Here is a 22,291-nt window from a genome sequence, read left to right on the forward strand (position 1 = left end):
ATACATTTAGATTTGTTTAACATGTTTTTGGTTACTACATGATTCCATGTGTGTTATTTTATAGTTGATGTCTTCACTACTTTTCTACAATGTAGAAAATAGTAAAATAAAGAAAAACCCTTGAATGAGTAGGTGTTCTAAAACTTTTGACCGGTACTATAAGTATATAGATATATTATATAAGAATATATAATATATAAGCACTGAGTATACAAAACATTATGAACACCTACTTGTTCCAACAGACTGACCAGGTGAATCCAGGTGAAAGCTATGATCCCTTATTGAGGTCACCTGTTAAATCCACTTCAATCAGTATAGATGAAGGGGAGGAGACAGTTTAAAGAAGGATTTTTAAGCCTTGAGACATGAATTGACAAAAGACAAAATATTTAAGTTCCTTAGAACGGGGTATGGTGGTAGGTGCCAGGCACACCGGTTTGGGTCAAGAAGTGCAGCGCTGCCGGGTTTGACTCAACAGTTTGACACCCAACTGACACAACTGTGGGAAGCATTGGAGTCAACATAGGCCACCATCCCTGTGGAACGCTTTCGACACCTTGTAGAGTCCATTCCCCAATTAATTGAGGCTGTTCTGTGAGCTATGTATGTATGTACAGTGCCTTGCGAAAGTATTCGGCCCCCTTGAACTTTGCGACCTTTTGCCACATTTCAGGCTTCAAACATAAAGATATAAAACTGTATTTTTTTGTGAAGAATCAACAACAAGTGGGACACAATCATGAAGTGGAACGACATTTATTGGATATTTCAAACTTTTTTAACAAATCAAAAACTGAAAAATTGGGCGTGCAAAATTATTCAGCCCCTTTACTTTCAGTGCAGCAAACTCTCTCCAGAAGTTCAGTGAGGATCTCTGAATGATCCAATGTTGACCTAAATGACTAATGATGATAAATACCAACACTTGCCAAAACATGAATACATCTCATTACTAATGTGATATATTAGGGTTAACATACAGTACCAAGGGTTTTTCTTAATTTTTTCTGTATTCTACATTGTAGAATAATAGTGAAGACATCAAAACTATGAAATAACACATGTGGAATCATGTAGTAACCAATAAAGTGTTAAACAAAGTAACCAAAAAGTGTTAAACAAATCAAAATATATTGTACATTTGTATTGTATATATCTTCAAAGTAGCCACCCTACTACAGTATATTAGACTGATTTTATGTCATGGTCAATTAGTGTGCAGCTGGTGTTGTCTGTAGTAGAGTAGCTGGTGTTGTCTGTAGTAGAGTAACTGGTGTTGTCTGTGGTAGAGTAGCTGGTGTTGTCTGTAGTAGAGTAGCTGGTGTTGTCTGTAGTAGAGTAGCTGGTGTTGTCTGTGGTAGAGTAGCTGGTGTGTGTCTGTAGTATAGTAGCTGGTGTCGTCTGTAGTAGAGTAGCTGGTGTTGTCTGTAGTAGAGTAGCTGGTGTTGTCTTTAGTAGAGTAGCTGGTGTTGTCTTTAGTAGAGTAGCTGGTGTTGTCTGTTGTAGAGTAGCTGGTGTTGTCTGTTGTAGAGTAGCTGGTGTTGTCTGTTGTAGAGTAGCTGGTGTTTGTCTGTAGTAGAGTAGCTGGTGATGTCTGTAGTAGAGTAGCTGGTGTTGTCTGTAGTTGAGTAGCTGGTGTTTGTCTGTAGTAGAGTAGCTGGTGTTGTCTGTAGTAGAGTAGCTGGTGTTGTCTGTGGTAGAGTAGCTGGTGTTGTCTTTAGTAGAGTAGCTGGTGTTGTCTTTAGTAGAGTAGCTGGTGTTGTCTTTAGTAGAGTAGCTGGTGTTGTCTGTTGTAGAGTAGCTGGTGTTGTCTGTTGTAGAGTAGCTGGTGTTTGTCTGTAGTAGAGTAGCTGGTGTGTGTCTGTAGTAGAGTAGCTGGTGTTTGTCTGTAGTAGAGTAGCAGGTGTTTGTCTGTAGTAGAGTAGCTGGTGTTGTCTGTAGTAGAGTAGCTGGTGTTGTCTGTAGTAGAGTAGCTGGTGTTGTCTGTGGTAGAGTAGCTGGTGTTGTCTGTAGTAGAGTAGCTGGTGTTGTCTGTAGTAGAGTAGCTGGTGTTGTCTGTGGTAGAGTAGCTGGTGTTGTCTGTGGTAGAGTAGCTGGTGTTGTCTGTAGTAGAGTAGCTGGTGTTGTCTGTAGTAGAGTAGCTGGTGTTGTCTGTAGTAGAGTAGCTGGTGGTGTCTGTAGTAGAGTAGCTGGTGTTGTCTGTGGTAGAGTAGCTGGTGTTGTCTGTAGTAGAGTAGCTGGTGTTGTCTGTAGTAGAGTAGCTGGTGTTGTCTGTAGTATAGTAGCTGGTGTTGTCTGTAGTAGAGTAGCTGGTGTTGTCTGTAGTAGAGTAGCTGGTGTTGTCTGTAGTAGAGTAGCTGGTGTTGTCTGTAGTAGAGTAGCTGGTGTTGTCTGTAGTAGAGTAGCTGGTGTTGTCTGTAGTATAGTAGCTGGTGTTGTCTGTAGTAGAGTAGCTGGTGGTGTCTGTGGTAGAGTAGCTGGTGTTTGTCTGTAATAGAGTAGTGTGACAGTACCCTATGGAGGCATACCTGCCTGTCATGTTGATTGATTAACCTAAACGTCCCATAGCAAGAATGTTGTTAAGTACACTCCTCTTTATATGTGTAACTGTGTGTCACAGTAATGTCAAAGCCCTCTTCTGCACAGCCCAATCAGCCTCTGAGTCTAAGCAGACTAAACCCAGGCTAGGCCCAGGATAAGAGTGAGTGCAGTGAATAGCATCCATATGGCCCATTCATACTGTACTGTAGGCTGTGTTCTGTTCTCTCTCAATGTCCACCTCCCCCAGAAAGGGATGTAAAAACATGGCTGCTAACGCCATGCCAGATTCATACAATATGAATCTGATAAAAGGTTCTATTTTTTTTGGCATTCTCTGTTTCACCGTGGACATCGGCAGTTTGCTCTCAGGACCGCCTGTAATTGATGAAACACTAGTGATGGATTTAGGAAATGTAGTGTTTTCTTCATGTCTCTGTAGTATGAGCTGCTCTGATGGGGGTGGTTGAGCTAAGGCTCTTTATTGCTTTGGACTGTTGGGTGCTTCTCACATTCTAGTCATAATGTAGGCAGAGATTCAGAGGAAATCTCTGGTTTGGCTGGAAACGTTGCTCTGGTTTTAATAGAACATCGTTTCAGTTTGTCTTGTTCCAGTAAATATGCAGTTGAATTTTCTGTGTTCTGGGTGGGACCTATGAGGTCAACTTTCTGATGAGCCAAGTAAGATAGAATACTGTAGCTGTGTCCAACAGGTGAAAGGACCATAAGTGAAATGTGAAAGGTTTTGACTAACCTGGTCCCAGTATCGTGCCTCCACGTGCAGCTGCACCAGGGCCTGCAGGTCTCCCATCTTGGAGTAGGTCTCAGAGGAGTAGCCATGGTGCTCCGCATTATCCAGCTTACGGACGATGTCAATCAGCCTAGTGGGGGGGTGGGAAGAGATGCGATCAGACGGAGTTTGTGGGAGGTGGGGGTTGAGTGTGTGTGTCCAAGTGTGTGTGTGGATCAGGCCTCGTAGAGGACCCTTTACAAATCACATAGCTCTTATAAGCGCATCACACCACACTTAGGAATAAGGCCGAACTCACTCATACCCGAATGTCAGCTGTCATGCCTGATAAAGCTTGACGAGGCCGACCAGTCTTTCCCTGTGTTTGTTATGCTGAGGCCGCCTTAGCCTAGGTGGTCTGGGCCAGAGTGGGTGTGTGATTGACAAGCAGAAGACACAGAGAGAGGGGCCCATGGGGAGCTCTGATAGAGCCACAGGACCCAGCATTAGCCATCTGCCTGCCTCCCAACCACATAACGCTTTCCCATGACTCACAGGAAAGCCAAGAGCTGAGTATGTGTGTGTGTGTGTGTGTGTGTGTGTGTGTGTGTGTGATCCACATGTCGACTCAGCCTGGTTCTCCTATGATGTCGATGGCTTTGAGGTGTTCAGGTCAGGGCCTGGAGAGGGGGGACATGGAGTCACACAAACAGGACCAGGATTCCCCCTCTAGTGTCCTCCAGTGGTAAAACAAACAGCCTCGAGGACCAGATGGCCTCACAGCCACATAAATATACAGCAGCCACAAAACACACAAGGGAGGGGAAAGGAGGGGAAAGGAGTCACGCCTGTGTCATCTGCTTCATTACCATGAACATACATACACAGGTTGTGATCAAAGACCACTCCACACATAAACACACTTAACAGGAGATCGCCTCAACTTCAACTGACCCCTCATAAAATAATTTACATCCAACAACTGACACCCCACCATCAATTATTTCTGGGTATGTGTGTCACATAAAGCCACAGCCCCTGTGTGTGTGTGTGTGTACAGTATCTTGGCTGACTCAAACAGGCACAGGTCTCACATGTGTGTGTGGGTGTACAGGCATATTCAAACATCCATGTGTGTGAATGTCTGTTGTCTTGAACATGTACAGGTCTAGGGTATGAGAGTGTGTGTATGAGTCAATCGGTAGTCGTACAGTGTACAAGCTGAGGACTCTGGAGTGGTAGCCAGTCCTTAGACTGGTGGAATTTCCCCTGGTAGGCATAGACGTCCGATAGGAATAGCTCCTTGTCACTCTCACCCCTCTTCTTTCTCTCCTAGAAATCCATCAGCACACACACACGAACACTAGTGTATACACGCACATGCAAAGAAAGAGAGAAATTAGCTAATATCAGCCGCTCAGTCAGTTTCACCCTAGTCTGACCCTGGACTATCTGCCCATAGTTGCACGTATTCCATACAGTATGCACACACACAGACACCAAGACTGTTTTGTGGAATTCAATGATCCATTGTTTCCACATCCACCGTCACCATGCAACAACAAAAAAATGATTGACTTTTCCCTTTTCAAACTGCAGCCCCCGAGGCAGGTCTAATCTTATCACAAAGAATGTCCATGAAAACACATGAATGTATTTATAGTCCCAAATATTCCCAGGAGATCAGCTAAGTTCACATAACATAACGCTTTCCTCCCTTTACTAGCCCTTTGTGTGTGAGTGCCTGAGTGCATGTGTGTGTGTGTGTGTGTGTGTGTACACAGTCATATGTTGGGGCAGTAAGAAAATGCTTAATGAGGGCAACCCATGCGATCCCAAGTTTCCCCTCCTCTGTCTCGCTTTGATGATGTCATGTGGAGTTCTCTGGTAAACCAGTAAATCCACCCTGATTAAAGCTATGTGGTCTGTTTTCTACCGTGACAAATTCTTTGATCTTGGAATAATACCATTTGGACTAATCCATTATGCATTTTAGGGGAGTGTGTCTGTGCCATATTGTACCTCAATGCTGTTGATGAGCTCCAGGCAGCGCAGGTCTCGTACTCGGATGAAGGCCTGAGAGAGAGAAACAAAAGGGAACTCCAGTCCTCGAGTATCCCCAACAGCACACATTTTTGTTGTAGTCTTGGACAAAAACACCTGATTCAACTTGTCAAGGGCAGAATTAAGTGTGCTTGTCCGGAGCCACAACAAATTATGGGGAAGCCAGAGAATCCACTCACACCACATACTTAAGCTATTCTGTCACATTGGTCAAACAAGCATGAGAGAGGTTATTCATACAAATAGCATCAGGCTGCTCCATCTAGTGGTGAACACTAGCATTGCAGTGAAAAGGTGTGTGTGTGCTTCCGTGGGAGTATGTGCTTGTATGACCTTCTTAAAGGTGACAGTCGAACCCTTCCAGGGCATCCGTGGCCAGATCCCTACAGTCACTGTCAGTCACACACAGACAGGAGATCTGATAGACCTGCTTGAACATCCTTCTCTCTGGTACATAGACACTGGTACATAGACACTGGTACATAGACACCGGTACATAGGAGTTCGACTGTGGAGAAGAGATGGGAAAGAAGGGGAAATCAGTCAATTCAACATACAATAAGAAAACGTAGAAACATAACTAAATAGTGGATAATAAAGCTCAGTTCTTTAAGTATTATTCTTCCCACCCACCGGTAACCTCCACGGTGGATATGGAGTAGACATGCAGGCAGAAGATCTTGGAGCCATTGTAGCCCACCACAAAGCCCTGCAGCTTCTGTTGGTGCACTGGGAAGTTACTGGCCTTGACGTTGAGGTAGCAGCTGCCTGACAAACACAGCATGCCCTCACATTAAGTGTTCCATGCTACGTTGTTAGCATTGGGCTCCTGGGGAGTAGGGAAGGATGCTCATAGAGGGCAAGTCAGGGGGAAAAGTAGGTGAAGGAAAAAGGGACGACCTTTGAACAATAATTTGAAAGTGAAGCCACCTCAACCTTGGCCTTAATAACTCTTGATGCCTGCCCTCTGACCTTAAAGAGCTGTTCCTTGGTGTGGATGTCATTAAACCGGCAGGTGCTGTGTTCGTCCACCACTGCCAGCGTGCTGCGGGACGTACTCATGTCCAGACAACGCACAGGTGTAGACTGCTTCAGCAGATTGATGGCAAACGGGTTGTCCACAAAGACCTTCAGGATCTGAAGAGAAAATTAATACCATTGGTGCAAGTTGGATTGGCTTGAGCCGCAGGAGATCTCAATAAGACTAACCTAGATAAATACAAGTTAGCTAAGACAGAAGTGTTTGTATCTGCTCTATTCTTTAGCCCCACCAGTAGGCCCTCGCTGTCCGGTCGGCCACCAATGACTTTGATGTAGAGAATCAGAGACTCCATGAGCCACTATTCCTTGGTACTGGTGAAGGACAGACACTGCATTGGTGAAAGACAGACACCACATATAAAATAATTTAAAGCTGAACCAATGTTCAATATAGTGTAAATCCACAAGAACTACGAGGAATAGCTGATAAGCAGCAGAGAGGCCAGGTTGGAGACAATGAGACATGCAGCTCAAAAGGCTCCCCTATTGATCTTGATTAGGGACAATACAATGATCCTACCTAGACTAGCCTACAACAATGAATCATTTTATTATTGTTTTTAAGTGAGTACAAACTTCTACGCTTCTACGCTTCAAACTTCTTCTAAACTTCAGTGATTCCAGCGGCTATTCCTTGCCAACCTAGAAACTAACGCTTCAATACAGCTTCAATATTTGTAATTTCACTTTTCAAATGTAACACCTTTTATGTGTGGCATAAACACAAGCAGTCACAAGGTTTTAATATGATTAGGCTCCTTCAAACGTCTCCTACAGGCTACCTGCACACATTCCTCAAAAATGTCATTCCAGCTTCCAAACTGTACCATTTGATGAATGGAAAGAGGGCATTTTTGTATGGCTGTCCCTTAATATATCCTTCTAATCTAACTATCCATATGTTTCATTCTCGTTCAATGCTATGTGAAGATAAGTCTGATTGTATTTGACCGAGCCCATTCAGAGGTTAGACAGTCATACCAGAGAAACCATCAGCCTCAGTGGTGAAGCTGTAACATGGCTTTTAGAGACAGATCTAAAGCATCTCTGTCACAGTTAACTCTAGACTGCTCCCCTCCCCTTCTCTGTCAAACCCCAGAGACACAAACCAGGGAGGAAACCACCAGATACATCCAGCCAGGCTCCACAATGCTGTGGTGGTAACCACTCACTCTTCCCTGTCTCACTCAGGCTGAGGAGGCGGGGGAGAGACTCAGAGAGAGAACCCGTAAAGGAACACAGATACAGTTGAAGAAGGATAGGCAGAAAGATCTGGAGGACCTCTGGACTCTCTCTGGCCTCTCTCTGGCCGGCCCTCTCTGGCCTCTCTCTGGCCGTCCCTCTCTGGACTCTCTCTGGCCTCTCTCTGGCCGTCCCTCTCTGGCCTCTCTCTGGCCGTCCCTCTCTGGACTCTCTCTGGCCTCTCTCTGGCCGTCCCTCCCTGGCCTCTCTCTGGCCGTCCCTCTCTGGCCGTCCTTCTCTGGCCTCTCTCTGGCCGTCCCTCTCTGGCCTCTCTCTGGCCGTCCCTCTCTGGACTCTCTCTGGCCGTCCCTCTCTGGACTCTCTCTGGCCTCTGTCTGGCCGTCCCTCTCTGGCCGTCCTTCTCTGGCCGTCCTTCTCTGGCCTCTCTCTGGCCGTCCCTCTCTGGCCGTCCCTCTCTGGCCGTCCCTCTCTGGCCGTCCCTCTCTGGCCGTCCCTCTCTGGCCTCTCTCTGAGGTGTTTTAGAGCAGCGATGCAGCACTAAACACTAATTCACTGGCTTTCCATCATCTTAATAGCATGATAATGTATTTCGGGGGGGGGGGTCTTTCACAATCTGTCACCAATGCATTAGTATAATTTACATAAGCCAAAGACGCTGCAGGTCAATGTTATTGACTCAGGCCAAATAGTTTGTGTTGCACAGGAGGTTGGTAGCACCTTAATTGGGGAGGACGGGCTCATAGTAATGACTGGAACAGATTAAATGAAATAGTATCGAACTCATCAAACACATGGTCTCCTCCCCTCAGCAGCCCCCTGTGTTGTGTTTTGTTATGGCACTTTACGGAGTTGTTTGTCACCAAGTGTTTGAGAAAAGCCTGAAGTCAAAAGCAAATCCGTAGAAAACAGTTATTAATCAATGTATTTAGTCTAAAAACAACTTTAAATAACTGTACAAATACTACGACCATCTACTACCACAGTGTAAATGTGTTTGGGGGTAGTAGGGGATAGGGTATGATTTTGGACTGGGTATAAGTTTCACCTGACACAGGATGATGTGCTCTGAGCAGACCACGAGCAGGTTGCACTCAAACTTCCTGCAGATCTTCTCCTTGATGCGGTTGTATATGTCGGAAGAGTCGTCAGAAATCGTAGATGAGGATCTTCTCAGGCAGCTGGATGGCACGGCGGTTCCTGTTGATAGCTATCTTCTTATCCAGCTCTCTGCACTTCATCCTCACTGGGCATGGAGAACAGGTATAGTAAGCACAGGAAGTCCAGTCAAAAAATAACCACTAGCCCTAGCTTCACTTAACTCCTACACCCTTAGTGTTTACAGATCTGAAGGGACTGGATAGATCTGAGCATATGGGCTGGACTACATAGCCTTCTAATGGACTTCTTCAGGGAGCTTCTGCCATCCATTTCCATCAGATCTGCTAACACTGACAACGTAAGGGACTTAAGGGAAGTACAATGTACTGTTTAAGTCAATCCACCTTTCTGTTCAGTGATGAGGTGCTGGAGGATGACATCGGTCATGCCGTCTCTGTAGGCGTAACGGTCTTTGTACAGGCCATGCATCGTGGTGAAGATGAGCTGAAAGAAGGCTATGGTCTGTCCTGGAAGCCCAACACCTACACAGAAGACAAAGAGAGAACAATGTAACAGTGGTTCCCATTAACACTTCCATGAAAATACAGAGAGACAAAGTGTTCCTGTTGTTAGATCCCCGTCTAAGACAATGTGGAGATGTCAGCCAGGTAGAACCTATTGCTTTCTCGTGTGAGTCGCTAGTATTAATATAATATAAAATATTAAAGATATAAAATAAACTACATTGATATTACTTTCATGTACTCTATGGGTGATTACAGATACTTTTTCCACAAGTTAAAAATAACTGATCTGTGAATTTATCCCAACGTGATATGTCGCATCAACACTTGATCTGACAGCATGACATCTATAGCGTTTACGTCAGTCGCATCTTATCATTTCCGTTCCGCGTTCTTCACAGCATGTCTCGGCACCATGTCAGCTCTGTTTTAAATTACAGCGTTCCAATACAGTACCCTTCAGACACACGCACACACACACACTCTCTCTCATACACTCTTACACAGTTACTCAAATGTACACACACACACTAAAAGAGACCCACCACATAGACTCTACAGGTCCACACCCAGGAGCTCTGTTCCCCGATGGTGCCGAGCCGCACCCAGTATTTGGTGTAGAGGGAGGCCTGCCTGTCCGAGCTGCCCATTACAATGTACTCCCACTTGGGAAAGTAGCTGACGCAGCAGGAGTCATAGAGAGTTATGTCCTTCCCAATCTGAGAGAGACAGAGGAACAGACATTGAAATAACAAGGAATTCTACTTCATATTTTTTTTACCTTTAACTGAGCTATGCTTGTCTAGGCCAATACTTCCCCTGACTGGGAGCAAGTCTCAAATGAATGTCCTAAAAATCATCTGTCCTCGGTTGCAACACTCACACAACAACTGTTCGTCGGGGGTTTCATGAAATGGGATTCCATGGCCGAACAGCCGCACACAAGCCTAATATCACCATGTGCAATGCCAAGTATCGGCTGTAGTGGTGTAAGGCTTGCCGCCATTGGACTCTGGAGCAGTGGAAACACGTTCTCTGGAGTGATGAATCACGCCCTCACCATCCGGCAGTCCGACAGACGAATCTGTGTTTGGCGGATGCCAGGAGAACGCTACCTGCCCCAATGCATAGTGCCAACTGTAAAGTTTGGTGGAGGAGGAATAATGGTCTGGGGCTGTTTTTCATAGTTCGGGCTAGGCCCTTTAGTTCCAGTGAAGGGAAACCTTAATGCTACAGCATACAATGACATTCTAGATGATTCTGTGCTTCCAACTTTGTGGCAACAGTTTGGGGAAGGTCCGTTACTGTTTCAGCATGGCAATGCCCCCGTGCACAAAGCGAGGTCCATACAGAAATGGTTTGTCGAGATCGGTGTGGAAGAACTTGACTGGAATCTCAGAGAGCTGATTTTGTGACGAGCCTCCATGAAATGCGCAGCAGCACAGGGTGCCTCTGGTCAAGAGTTCCTATATGAACCCTGTGTTCTGCTATCCTTGTTTTCAGAGCTCATTTAGTTTTTTCCTACACACTTTTCCGACCACAAATACACTTGACTAGGCATACCACGTTGTTTGTAGAACACCTAATGATGCCTTGCCCATGATAGGGTGATTGAACATTTCTTCGTAAAGTTTCAGTGGGTACGTCTGTAATTACCGTCCGACACATTGACTAGGAAGGTGCTACGTGGTGCTGGTGGAAGATCCATCCTCATTTGACTGATGTTGGAGGCGTGTCTGAAGACGACCTGCAGGGGTTCTTTAAATGTATTTTCCAGTTATGGATCGGTGTTCAAGATGAGCCAGCGTTTTTTTATGATATGGTCCAACTATTTGCCAAGAGGCGAGTACTGAAGGTTGTATTGAACTCGCTGGTCAGGGGGGTGGGGTGGTTTGGGCGTGAGGCTGTCATCCTGGGTCATATCTTTGTGTCAGGAATATGGCATCATTTGAAATGTGGTCTCACCCATTAAAACAGGGAAGTTTCTCTCATATTTATGGTCCACAATGTCTGAGCCAAGGCTTTCTCCAGACCACGACCTAGTAGACACATCAAAGCTTACAGTCCTTAGCAATCCCGTTAAGCGCCTGACCAAACAGATGGAAAAACACATACACACTCTCTTGTTTCTAAATGGGCTCTATTGTTCTGGCACTTGAAGTCCATTTGCGCAACGTCATATCAGTTCCCGACTGTGCATCTGGTTCTCCTCACTCTGAAAAATAACCGCCTGACAGTCCATTCTTTTGCCCTGAAATAAAATAATTTTGGACAACCTCCCTTTTTTTTATTACAGATTATTCCCAGCATGGTAATCAAACCAGCATGTTCACTGAAACCGATGAACAGCCCAGTGACAACACATGAGACTAAGGTTCCATGGCAGGGTAATGAAACAGTGCATATTTGTCTGTACTTACAGTATTACCCAGGGGAATATGGGGGAGGAGTAGTGAGGGGATCATTATTAAATGCTAAACAGGATCACCTCCAGTCCAGTGTTATGGTTTCAATAGTGCCTGACAGGCTGATTGCATACAGGCCTTAAAGGCCTAATGAAGTGTTATCAATACATTATGGTGGCCTGTGGTTTATGTGTTATCGCTCGTTGCCACAGCAATGGGAAAGTGTGATAACGCCCAGGCCATTGACCAATCACCGCTGCCCACCTGGGAGCAGAGCCTCAAACCCTGTGGTCGTAACCATAGGCCTTTTGATCTCTACATAACGACCATTCGGTGTATTGCTGTGCTACACACTGATATACTTTGGATTGTCAATCATCAGAGTATTTTCTATGTTACTTTCTATGAAGCAAATGTTTAAAAAAATCACGACTGCATTTTCTACTAGATAGGCTACTTGTCTAACATAGCATATCTATTAATTTGCTGTGGAAACAAACTCTAAATGTTTATCTCATATGTAACCAATATCCAGATGGCCAGTAGGAGGCAAACACATTTACTACATTTTAGACCAGGGGTGGGTAAACCTTTTGGTTTAAGGGCCACATCGGTATTTTGAAATTCAATGAAAGGCCACAGATTTTTGGGGGGTTGTTTTGTTTGTCAAAATCAATGTGGATCAGAAAAAGCACAGTTATTTGAAAATATATAGATCCGTTATAATTTTTACCTAATTTCTTTCAGCGGGTCATTGTGCTCATCCCTGAGAGAGACACGACACAATGAGTCTTTCCCTGAGTTTTGATGTTACCTCCTCCCTTCCTTCATGCATGCAGTGGTCTTGATCAGAGAACAGTCCCTGCAGCAGGGGCTCCCCTCCTCTCCCTGCCTGCCTCTCTTTCTCCAGCTGCCTAGCTCAGCACCAGGTGCTCTACCCTGCTGCTGCAGCTCTGCCTGCTCTGGCTGTAGGGGGCGTCGGTGAGCAGGCACAGGGGCTCTGGCATGCTGCTGTCCACATCCACTTCCACTTCCACTGCCTCATCATCCTCTTCCTCACAGAACGGCACCCACTTCCACCAGTCCCTGTCAGAGCTCGCTTGGTCAAACATTGACACCTACTGGCTGTCTACAGGAAATGCATTGGACTTCTGATGTCCCCAAAAAAAACTCTCAACCGCACTCACAAGTATGTCTATTTTCTCCGATTTCCTCTCCGTTTGCGCAGTTTATGTTCTACATGTTGCTGTCCAACAGGTTGCTGTCGTGGAGGACTGTTTACAGGATCGCTTGTGCGCAGACTCCGTTCTCTGTTTCCTGTCCTGTCTCTTGTGCTGCGTTCTGCGCATGTCATGTGTGAGTCAAGCGGAATCGCTCACAAGCTCGTTCACACACTTCACAGCCCAGCGCACAATACAATTTATCCAAAGATGTTATGTCTCCGACAGTTTTATTCAACTCGATCTTCAAATAATATACCAATAGATATGAACCATTCATCCAGAACAGCATGTGATCACGAGGTATGTAAAGAAGCACAGTTGAATCGACTATCAAGAAGGTCAACCAATCTGCAACTGTTGAGCTACTTAGCTAGCTAATAGTCACCTATTTGTCCAAACCATGCTCTTCCATATAAAATAAAATATAATTAAAATATGATTTTATAGACAGTGTGAGTTGACTATTCTGATCCATCTTTTTGTTTGTGGCAGCAAGGTATAGAGCTCCAGATGTCTTAAGAAGATGTTAGCAGATAAGAGGACCGGAGCAGGATCTCAGCCTCATGAAACCCAGCTTGTGACACATGTCTGAGACAGACATCCTCAACACTCCCGAGTGTGGACAATATACTATCACTGGATTATCATATGTATCAGGCTAAAACTGAGCCTACTGTTGATACAACCTGTGCTTCCCCTACGGACAACAACACTGTCACAACCAGGCTCAAAAACAATGACCTCAACACAGAGAACCCCGTCACTGACACACATTTGAATCCTAACTCTGACACAGACACTATGGCTGTTCCAGGTTCAGATATGAGAGTTACCAAAGAGGCTGATCCGAATGCAGTCAAGAGACAGCGGACCAGACAGGAAGATGAGGAGTCGTGCCCGCCTTCTAGTATGCCGCTGGGCTGGGTGAGAGTAGTGAGACGGAGGAAAAGTGGGAAGACTGCAGGCAAAATGGACATCTATATAACAAGGTGATTCTGATTTTTGCTTCTTCACTAGTTACTCTCCATTCTCTCATTGCATGTAAAATATCCCTGAAGTGTGTGTATCTTACTGTCAGGGCCAGGGGCTAAGTGCATTGCAGATATCCTATGATCAATGATTCTAGTCCCCAGGGACAGAGGTTCCGGTCCAGGGCGTCTCTTCAAGCTTTCCTTCTCAGAGATGCAGGAGGGGATCTACAGATAGATGACTTTGACTTCACCAAAGCCAAGAGTGGCAGTGTAGCTGTGACTCCGCTGCCAAGCCAGGAGAGACAGAGGAAAGTTAATCAGAAACACACACGTCATACCTCAGAGGCCAATATCAATGAAGACCGGCAGAACACAGAGGAGAATATGGAAGAGGGTAGAATATTAAGCCTGCCTCCAAATAACACAAAAATAGCCAATTCCGCAAAATCCTGCAAGCAGAGGACCAGACCCAGAGACAAGAGAACGATAATAACTCATCTGAGGCCTGACATGCCTCACCTGGCAAGGGGGAATCACAGACCGGCAGCTGGGAGAGGCACAGAAACGGGCCAACCATCAGACACAAATGAAGACATCAAAGAGACACACATACAAGCCTCTGTGAGAAGGGGTGAGGATGATGAGACTCAGAGGCGTCTGAAGGTCGTGGCGGTAGTTGACGATGTCATACTGGAGAAGAGCCCCCAGAGGAGGCCGGGGCTGCTGAGAGAAAAGCTGCTCAGGCTGGCCCCGCCCACTGATCCTCAAGATGCTCTCATTGGTCGAGAAGAACAGCTTCCTGTGTCACTGTTACTTGTCCCAGTCCTTAGGGTGCAGTCTGCTTCTGAGAGCGAGGGGGAGGCTGAGTCTGAGTTTGTGGGAGTGGGGGAGACTGAGGGAGTGGAGAATATAGAGGCAGAGGTGCATGACGAAGAGCTGCCATCTCCCCAGACCACTGGAGAGCGCTGTACACCACTGAAAGATTCCCAGAGCAGTATGTATCAATTTTCTCTACTGTGCATTGTGCTATCTGAGTTATGATGCATAATGTGCATTGACTGTGATGCCTAGATAGAGAACCTCCATGGTTTCAGTGTACTGACCCAAGAGAATAACATGTTTAATGTGTGTAGTGGTGCCTGTTGTTCCTGTTCTGCCCAGAACTGTTAGGAGAGAAACGGAAGACCAGTCCTTATTTCAGCCGGAAGTCAATGAGAGATGGTAATAATTTCATAAATGGTAGAACTTAACAGAACTTGCCATTCTTGGAGAAAAATGTAAGTCAAATAAAAAATGGTTTATTTATGTCCGAAACCCCTTATGTCCACACACAGGTCTAAGCCCCCCCAGGAGGAAAGCCTTAAGGAAGTGGACCCCTCCTCGCTCTCCCTTCCACCTGGTGCAGGAGACCCTTTTCCACGACCCTTGGAAACTCCTGGTAGCCACCGTGTTCCTCAACAAAACCAGCGGTGAGACACACAAACACACACACACACATGCAAGGCTCAAACACACACATCTACAATAACAACATTGGAATTATCTCACACAGTCTCTGTTCTGTGTTCCTTTTCAGGTAAAATGGCCATCCCGGTGTTGTGGCAGTTCTTTAAGCTTTACCCATCAGCGGAGGAGACCAGGGGGGCAGAGTGGAAGCCCCTGTCTGTGCTGCTGAGATCTTTGGGCCTGTATGAACTGCGAGCCAAAATCATCATCAGGTTCTCTGGTGAGTCACTGTTCCCATCTCCACCTGTGGATCCAAGAGATGATCCACTGATTTCCCTCCTAGAAAGTGAGATTTTAGTTTTAGCTGAATCGAGGAGGACGACTGGGTTGTCCTATCCTCCAAGTGTTAGTGGTGTGTTTGTTTTTGACAGCACCTGAGAAATAATGGGGATGTTATGCAGATGTTATGCATCTCTTATAGAGACTGACTGCCTGTTACGCAAATGCAGTATGCTAAGGTAAGTTGTTAGCTAGCATTAAACTTATCTTATAAAAAAACAATCAATCATAATCACTAGTTAACTACACATGGTTGATGATATTACTAGATATTATCTAGCGTGTCCTGTGTTGCATATAATCTGACTGAGCATACAAATCTACAGTGCCTTGCGAAAGTATTCGGCCCCCTTGAACTTTGCGACCTTTTGCCACATTTCAGGCTTCAAACATAAAGATATAAAACTGTATTTTTTTGTGAAGAATCAACAACAAGTGGGACACAATCATAAAGTGGAACGACATTTATTGGATATTTCAAACTTTTTTAACAAATCAAAAACTGAAAAATTTGGCGTGCAAAATTATTCAGCCCCTTTACTTTCAGTGCAGCAAACTCTCTCCAGAAGTTCAGTGAGGATCTCTGAATGATCCAATGTTGACCTAAATGACTAATGATGATAAATACAATCCACCTGTGTGTAATCAAGTCTCCGTATAAATTCACCTGCACTGTGATAGTCTCAGAGGTCTGCTAAAAGCGCAGAGAGCATCATGAAGAACAAGGAACACACCAGGCAGGTCCGAGATACTGTTGTGAAGAAGTTTAAAGCCGGATTTGGATACAAAAAGATTTCCCAAGCTTTAAACATCCCAAGGAGCACTGTGCAAACGATAATATTGAAATGGAAGGAGTGTCAGACCACTGCAAATCTACCAAGACCTGGCCGTCCCTCTAAACTTTCAGCTCATACAAGGAGAAGACTGATCAGAGATGCAGCCAAGAGGCCCATGATCACTCTGGATGAACTGCAGAGATCTACAGCTGAGGTGGGAGACTCTGTCCATAGGACAACAATCAGTCGTATATTGCACAAATATGGCCTTTATGGAAGAGTGGCAAGAAGAAAGCCATTTCTTAAAGATATCCATAAAAAGTGTTGTTTAAAGTTTGCCACAAGCCACATGAGAGACACACCAAACATGTGGAAGAAGGTGCTCTGGTCAGATGAAACCAAAATTGAACTTTTTGGCAACAATGCAACACATTATGTTTGGCGTAAAAGCAACACAGCTGAACACACCATCCCCACTGTCAAACATGGTGGTGGCAGCATCATGGTTTGGGCCTGCTTTTCTTCAGCAGGGACAGGGAAGATGGTTAAAATTGATGGGAAGATGGATGGAGCCAAATACAGGACCATTCTGGAGGAAAACCTGATGGAGTCTGCAAAAGACCTGAGACTGGGACAGAGATTTGTCTTCCAACAAGACAATGATCCAAAACATAAAGCAAAATCTACAATGGAATGGTTCAAAAATAAACATATCCAGGTGTTAGAATGGCCAAGTCAAAGTCCAGACCTGAATCCAATCGAGAATCTGTGGAAAGAACTGAAAACTGCTGTTCACAAATGCTCTCCATCCAACCTCACTGAGCTCGAGCTGTTTTGCAAGGAGGAATGGGAAAAAATGTCAGTCTCTCGATGTGCAAAACTGATAGACATACCCCAAGCGACTTACAGCTGTAATCGCAGCAAAAGGTGGCGCTACAAAGTATTAACTTAAGGGGGCTGAATAATTTTGCACGCCCAATTTTTCAGTTTTTGATTTGTTAAAAAAGTTTGAAATATCCAATAAATGTCGTTCCACTTCATGATTGTGTCCCACTTGTTGTTGATTCTTCACAAAAAAATACAGTTTTATATCTTTATGTTTGAAGCCTGAAATGTGGCAAAAGGTCGCAAAGTTCAAGGGGGCCGAATACTTTCGCAAGGCACTGTAAATCTAAGTACCTAAATCTAAGTATCTGACTGAGCGGTGGTAGGCAGAAGCAGGCGCGTAAACATTCATTCAAACAGCACTTTCGTGCATTTTGCCAGCAGCTCTTCTTGTGCGTCAAGCATTGCGCTGTTTATGACTTCAAACCTATCAACTCCCGAGATGAGGCTGGTGTGACCGAAGTGAAATGGCTGGCTAGTTAGCGCGCGCTAATAGCGTTTCAAACTTCACTCGCTCTGAGCCTTGGGGTGGTTGTTTCCCTTGCTCTGCAGGGGTAACGCTGCTTCGATGTGGTGGCTGTTGTCGTTGTGTTGCTGGTTCGAGCCCAGGGAGGAGCGAGGAGAGGGACGGAGGCTATACTGTTACACTGGCAATAATAAAGTGCCTATAAGAACATCCAATAGTCAAAGGTTAATGAAATATAAATGGTATAGAGGGAAATAGTCCTATAATAACTACAACCTAAAACTTCTTACCTGGGAATATTGAAGACTCATGTTAAAAGGAACCACCAGCTTTCATATGTTCTGAGCAAGGAACTGAAACGTTAGCTTTCTTACATAGCACATATTGCACTTTTACGTTCTTCTCCAACACTTTGTTTTTGCATTATTTAAATCAAATTGAACATGTTTCATTATCTACTTGAGGCTAAAATGATTTTATTGATGTATTATATTAAGTTAAAATAAGTGTTAATTCAGTATTGTTGTCATTGTTACAAATACATTTTTTTTAATCGGCCGATTAATCGATATTGGCTTTTTTGGTCCTCCAATAATCGGTATCGGCATTGAAAAATCATAATCGGTCGACCTCAAATCTCTTATGCAGATGAATACCTGACCAAGCAGTGGCGCTACCCTATAGAGCTGCATGGGATTGGGAAGTATGGAAATGACTCCTACAGGATCTTCTGTGTAGAGGAGTGGAGACAGGTGAGTGAGTCACAGACCCCATAGTAGGTTGTTACATACAGTTTATAGTGTATTTTCCCTTTAGCAAAGATGACAACTGTTGTTACACCAACATTTAAATAATAGATCCAGATATAGTCAACTAGAGATATTGCCCTTGTGTGTGTGTATTTACATAGGTTGAACCCCAGGACCACATGCTAAACAAGTACCATGCTTGGCTGTGGGAGAACCATGAGCGGTTGGGAATCTGAACCATGAGGAACTGCGATGTCACAACCTGTTTTATCAGTATCTAGTTCTTAAATCATTAGGCTTATAACCTGACATATCGGTATCTCTCTTGGACAACAATTGTTACTCAACATGATTCTATTAAATAAATTGTTTTATCATGTTTTAAAAGCCTAATGACTCATTTACATTGAATTGGACTTTGATGTTGTGCCTCTGGAAAAGCAACAGATAAACTGTGTCCCTTTTGTCTAGTGGAGATTGGTGTTCCTTTTTGCGTGTATTGAATCGTCTCCATCTGTCTAGCTGTGTAGCTATGCTCTGACAATAGCTCGCCCAGCCCTATTTCACATGCTAATACATTTCTTTAGGAGAGCACCAGTGCATTTAGCTACGCTAGGCTCCAGCTTTATTCTCTGTCTGCACACGAGTAACCTGATTCCCAGGGCAACCGTTGCCACCGCAAAACACCCAAGTGAGTGCATTTGTTTGTACTATTTCTATTTGAATCCAAGTCTTCATAATCATTAAAGTAAATATTTGAAAAGGAAGTAGTTTGCATGTAATTAATTTAACTTAACTGTTATGAAAAATAGCTTTACTGTTTTGACAGTGTCAGTAGTAAGAAGAGAGCTTAGTGTAAAAGTTAAGACAGAGCCTTTAGAAGTTTTTCAATGCACAAGGACCGGACTCCACTGCTGGGGAAACACAAGGCACAGCCCTGTCTACGGAATGAAACTTCGTAAGAAAACTTTGAAAACAGCTTTGACGTTTTAAATTGTTTTTAATTAATGGTTTTTTATCAGTTTGAACTGTGCATGTTTGATTATTTAAACCGTTCAGTGTTTTATTCTTCTTTTCATTACCACAGCTGCTGTTTGCTTGAATTCCACAACTCTGTCTATTCCTCGATCCATACCTGTCCGCCAAAGTCGCTACCTTATGGTCACTCCCCTGACATTGCCCATCATCATCTCACCTGCCTCTGCAGCACTGCCAGTCAGCCAGGTGTGCATTGACTCTAAGATAAAGCAAATTCAAGTGTTATAAATATTTTGGCCTGCCGTGTGAACTTCCTATCTGGTCGGCAGTCTGTCCCCAGACTGGACCCCCTCCATCCTCCTCTGGCCCATAGACGGACCGTCAGCCTGGAGACCCCTGCTGTGCATCACCACAACCACCAGAGGGCACTGGTTATGCAGAGAAAGGAGCACAATAGGTGACTCCAGTAGTAAAACATAAACCCTGATGCCAGTCTGTTTCTGCATTTTCTGACACTTTGGAGAAAACTACAAATTACCGATAATATGAATGTCACATTTCTGCCAATGAATCTTTTTTCTCTGGGGCTTTGTTAGGTATCACCAGGTGTGGCGGAAGCCATTCTACGGATCCTGCACTGAAAGAGAGGAGTACAGGTAAAAGCATCCTCGTCTGAATGATTCATTTCCCTCCCATATCTAGGTGGGATTCTGGATTCCGTCATATTGTTTATAAATCTCTCGATTTTCCAGATCGGAGGTACGTCAGCAGCTGAAGAGGCAGATGGAGGAGAAGAGGGCGGGGCTGATGCTGAAGTTGACCAGTAAGGCAGAGGAGGCTGAGTTTTTACAGGAAGTGGATCGCTTGGCTCTGTCCAGTGAGAAACAGCAGAGGATCCAGCACAGCAGAGCGATGAGCCACTACAGAGATGAGAACAAGAAGGTAATACACCAGGGATCATCAACTAGCGGATGGTCAGGGGGCCGGAACAGGCAGGGTCAGCAGGTAGCCTAGCGGTTAAGAGTGTTGGGCCAGTAATTCAAAGGTCACTGGTTTGAATCCCAGAGCCGACTAGGTGAAAAATCTGTAAATGTGCCCTTGAGCAAGGCACTTAATCCTAATTGCTCATGTAAGTCGCTCTGGATAAGTGTCAACTAAAATGTAAAATATAAACATAATTACAAATAATTTGTAGACTGTATATTGACCGCAAGAAGCCTAAACAGATGTTTGACTAAAACAATTATTTTAAACCTTGCTTATATTTGTATACGATCCACATGTGTCTTATGTGTGGAATACAGATTTCTTAAATTAAAATCACTTGGAGCTGATTTCCTGGTGTTTTTACAGTCTCTGTCCAACAATAAAACGTTTTTAAAAAGTTTATCAATATATATATATTTTTTTCCAGACAACTTGGGGGGCCAAATAAAACAACCCACGGGCCGCCAGTTGGGGAACACTGTAACACACACACACTACGTACTAATGGCTGGAGCAGAATGGTATCGAACACATGGTTTCCATGTGTTTGATGGCATTTCATTTGCTCTGTTCCGGCCATTATTACGTGCTGTCCTCCCCTCAGCAGTCTCCACTGACTTCGTCCTAATGTGATATTTTTTTTACTCATACTCTTCTCTTTTGTGTGTGTGGTGTAGCTGATGGAGCAGAGCTGGATGGACAGGGCACTGATTCGCTCTCAGGAGGCCCTGATGGAGAGAGAACTGCTACGCCACAACCCCATTAATTGGAGCGGCACACTGAAATAGAAGCACACACCTCTGTTCACACATTTTCTCTTTTTCCATAGCTAGCTTTATAGGGGACTTCACTATTTTTAGGGTTAGGGTTATTTAATTAGGCAAGTCAGTTACAAACAAATTCTTATTTACAATGACGGCCTACCCCAGCCAAACCCTAAACGACGCTGGGCCAATTGTGTGCCGCCCTATGGGACTCCCAATCACGGCCAGTTGTGATACTGGCTGGAATCGAACCAGGGTCTGTAGTGACACTTCTAGATGCAGTGTCTTAGATAGTAGCTCCTGAGTGGCGCAGCGGTCTGTTTCCTTGAATGGCTTTCATCTATCGCCAACATGCAACAGCAGTGTTTTAGTAAGGTCTTCAGCAATGAGCAGCAGTAGTTCAAATTAAATTGCTTTTAGTTCATTTCAACATGTCAAATAAAAATGGTGAAAGGATATTGTAAAGAAAATAGCACTCTGGGGGGAAAAAATGTTTTTAAATAATGGTCATAATGCAAGTAAGTGCAGCTGGGAATCTTAGGCCTAACATACACACATACTGGTTCTGCAACCTAAGGACATGATTAACAATAAAATAAAAGATGATTGAAAATGAAAAAATATAATTTGAATAAATGTTTTATTCTAAGCGCACTAGCTTTAGTAGATACTCAGGATGAGGGTGGAACAACGTGTTGGGATTGAGTGGATGCACATGTTGACACAGTTCTGATAAAATACACTTGTGCTTTGTACAGTCGTGGCAAAAAGTTTGGAGAATGAGACAAATTAATTTCCACAAACTTTGCTGGTTCAGTGTCTAGATATTTTTGTCAGATGTTACTAGGGAATACTGAAGTACAATTACAAGCATTTCACAAGTGTTAAAGGCTTTTATTGACAATTACATGAAGTTGATGCAGAGTCAATATTTAAAGTGTTGACCCTTCTTTTCAAGACCTCTGCAATCCACCCTGGCATGCTGTCAATTAACTTCTGGGCCACATCCTGACTGATGACAGCCCATTCTTGCATAATCAATGCTTGGAGTTTGTCAAAATTTGTGGGTTTTTGTTTGTCCACCCACCTCTTGAGGATTGA

General features: G+C 44.3%; 2 protein-coding genes and 1 pseudogene across 7 annotated transcripts; 1 reads left to right on the forward strand and 2 right to left on the reverse strand.

The window, feature by feature from the left end:
- Nucleotides 1-838: 838 nt before the first annotated feature.
- Nucleotides 839-5,984, reverse strand: LOC118966034 (stress protein DDR48-like). 2 transcript variants are annotated; one of them, XM_036987877.1, is made up of 3 exons: nucleotides 5,669-5,984; nucleotides 5,294-5,347; nucleotides 839-3,422 (listed from the first exon to the last, which is right to left on the reverse strand). In XM_036987877.1, exon 3 carries the CDS (start codon nucleotides 2,540-2,542, stop codon nucleotides 1,769-1,771), a length of 774 nt encoding a protein of 257 aa, XP_036843772.1. In that variant the 5' UTR covers nucleotides 2,543-3,422; nucleotides 5,294-5,347; nucleotides 5,669-5,984; the 3' UTR covers nucleotides 839-1,768. The 2 variants fall into 2 exon arrangements, with proteins under 2 accessions (XP_036843772.1, XP_036843773.1); XM_036987878.1 differs by having other exon boundaries at nucleotides 5,294-5,984.
- LOC110531976 lies at nucleotides 5,982-12,718 on the reverse strand (annotated as a pseudogene).
- Nucleotides 12,618-20,095, forward strand: LOC110531975 (methyl-CpG-binding domain protein 4). Of its 5 annotated transcripts, XM_021615525.2 has the most exons (12): nucleotides 12,938-13,129; nucleotides 13,322-13,818; nucleotides 13,956-14,794; nucleotides 14,962-15,021; nucleotides 15,135-15,269; nucleotides 15,377-15,526; nucleotides 18,361-18,464; nucleotides 18,623-19,152; nucleotides 19,291-19,419; nucleotides 19,549-19,685; nucleotides 19,769-19,896; nucleotides 20,036-20,095. In XM_021615525.2, the coding sequence occupies exons 2-8, from the start codon at nucleotides 13,478-13,480 to the stop codon at nucleotides 18,695-18,697; spliced, it is 1,704 nt and encodes a 567-aa protein (XP_021471200.1). In that variant the 5' UTR covers nucleotides 12,938-13,129; nucleotides 13,322-13,477; the 3' UTR covers nucleotides 18,698-19,152; nucleotides 19,291-19,419; nucleotides 19,549-19,685; nucleotides 19,769-19,896; nucleotides 20,036-20,095. The 5 variants fall into 5 exon arrangements, with proteins under 5 accessions (XP_021471203.1, XP_021471201.1, XP_021471200.1 ...); XM_021615528.2 differs by having other exon boundaries at nucleotides 12,618-13,129; nucleotides 14,934-15,021; nucleotides 18,623-19,419; XM_021615526.2 differs by having other exon boundaries at nucleotides 12,937-13,129; nucleotides 13,326-13,818; nucleotides 18,623-19,419.
- Nucleotides 20,096-22,291: the final 2,196 nt, after the last annotated feature.

The sequence above is a fragment of the Oncorhynchus mykiss genome, chromosome 9, assembly GCF_013265735.2.
Source record: "Oncorhynchus mykiss isolate Arlee chromosome 9, USDA_OmykA_1.1, whole genome shotgun sequence".
NCBI classification, from domain to species: Eukaryota; Metazoa; Chordata; class Actinopteri; order Salmoniformes; family Salmonidae; genus Oncorhynchus; species Oncorhynchus mykiss.

Excerpts from the sequence above, each read along its gene's own strand:
- LOC118966034 (XM_036987877.1), bottom strand. The coding sequence starts at position 2,542 with ATGACAGGCAGGTATGCCTCCATAGGGTACTGTCACACTACTCTATTA.
- LOC110531975 (XM_021615526.2), top strand. The coding sequence starts at position 13,478 with ATGTATCAGGCTAAAACTGAGCCTACTGTTGATACAACCTGTGCTTCC. Across the intron at positions 15,270-15,376 it reads GTTCCTCAACAAAACCAGCG|GTAAAATGGCCATCCCGGTG; the intron begins GTGAGACACACA and ends GTTCCTTTTCAG. Across the intron at positions 15,527-18,360 it reads AATCATCATCAGGTTCTCTG|ATGAATACCTGACCAAGCAG; the intron begins GTGAGTCACTGT and ends TCTCTTATGCAG.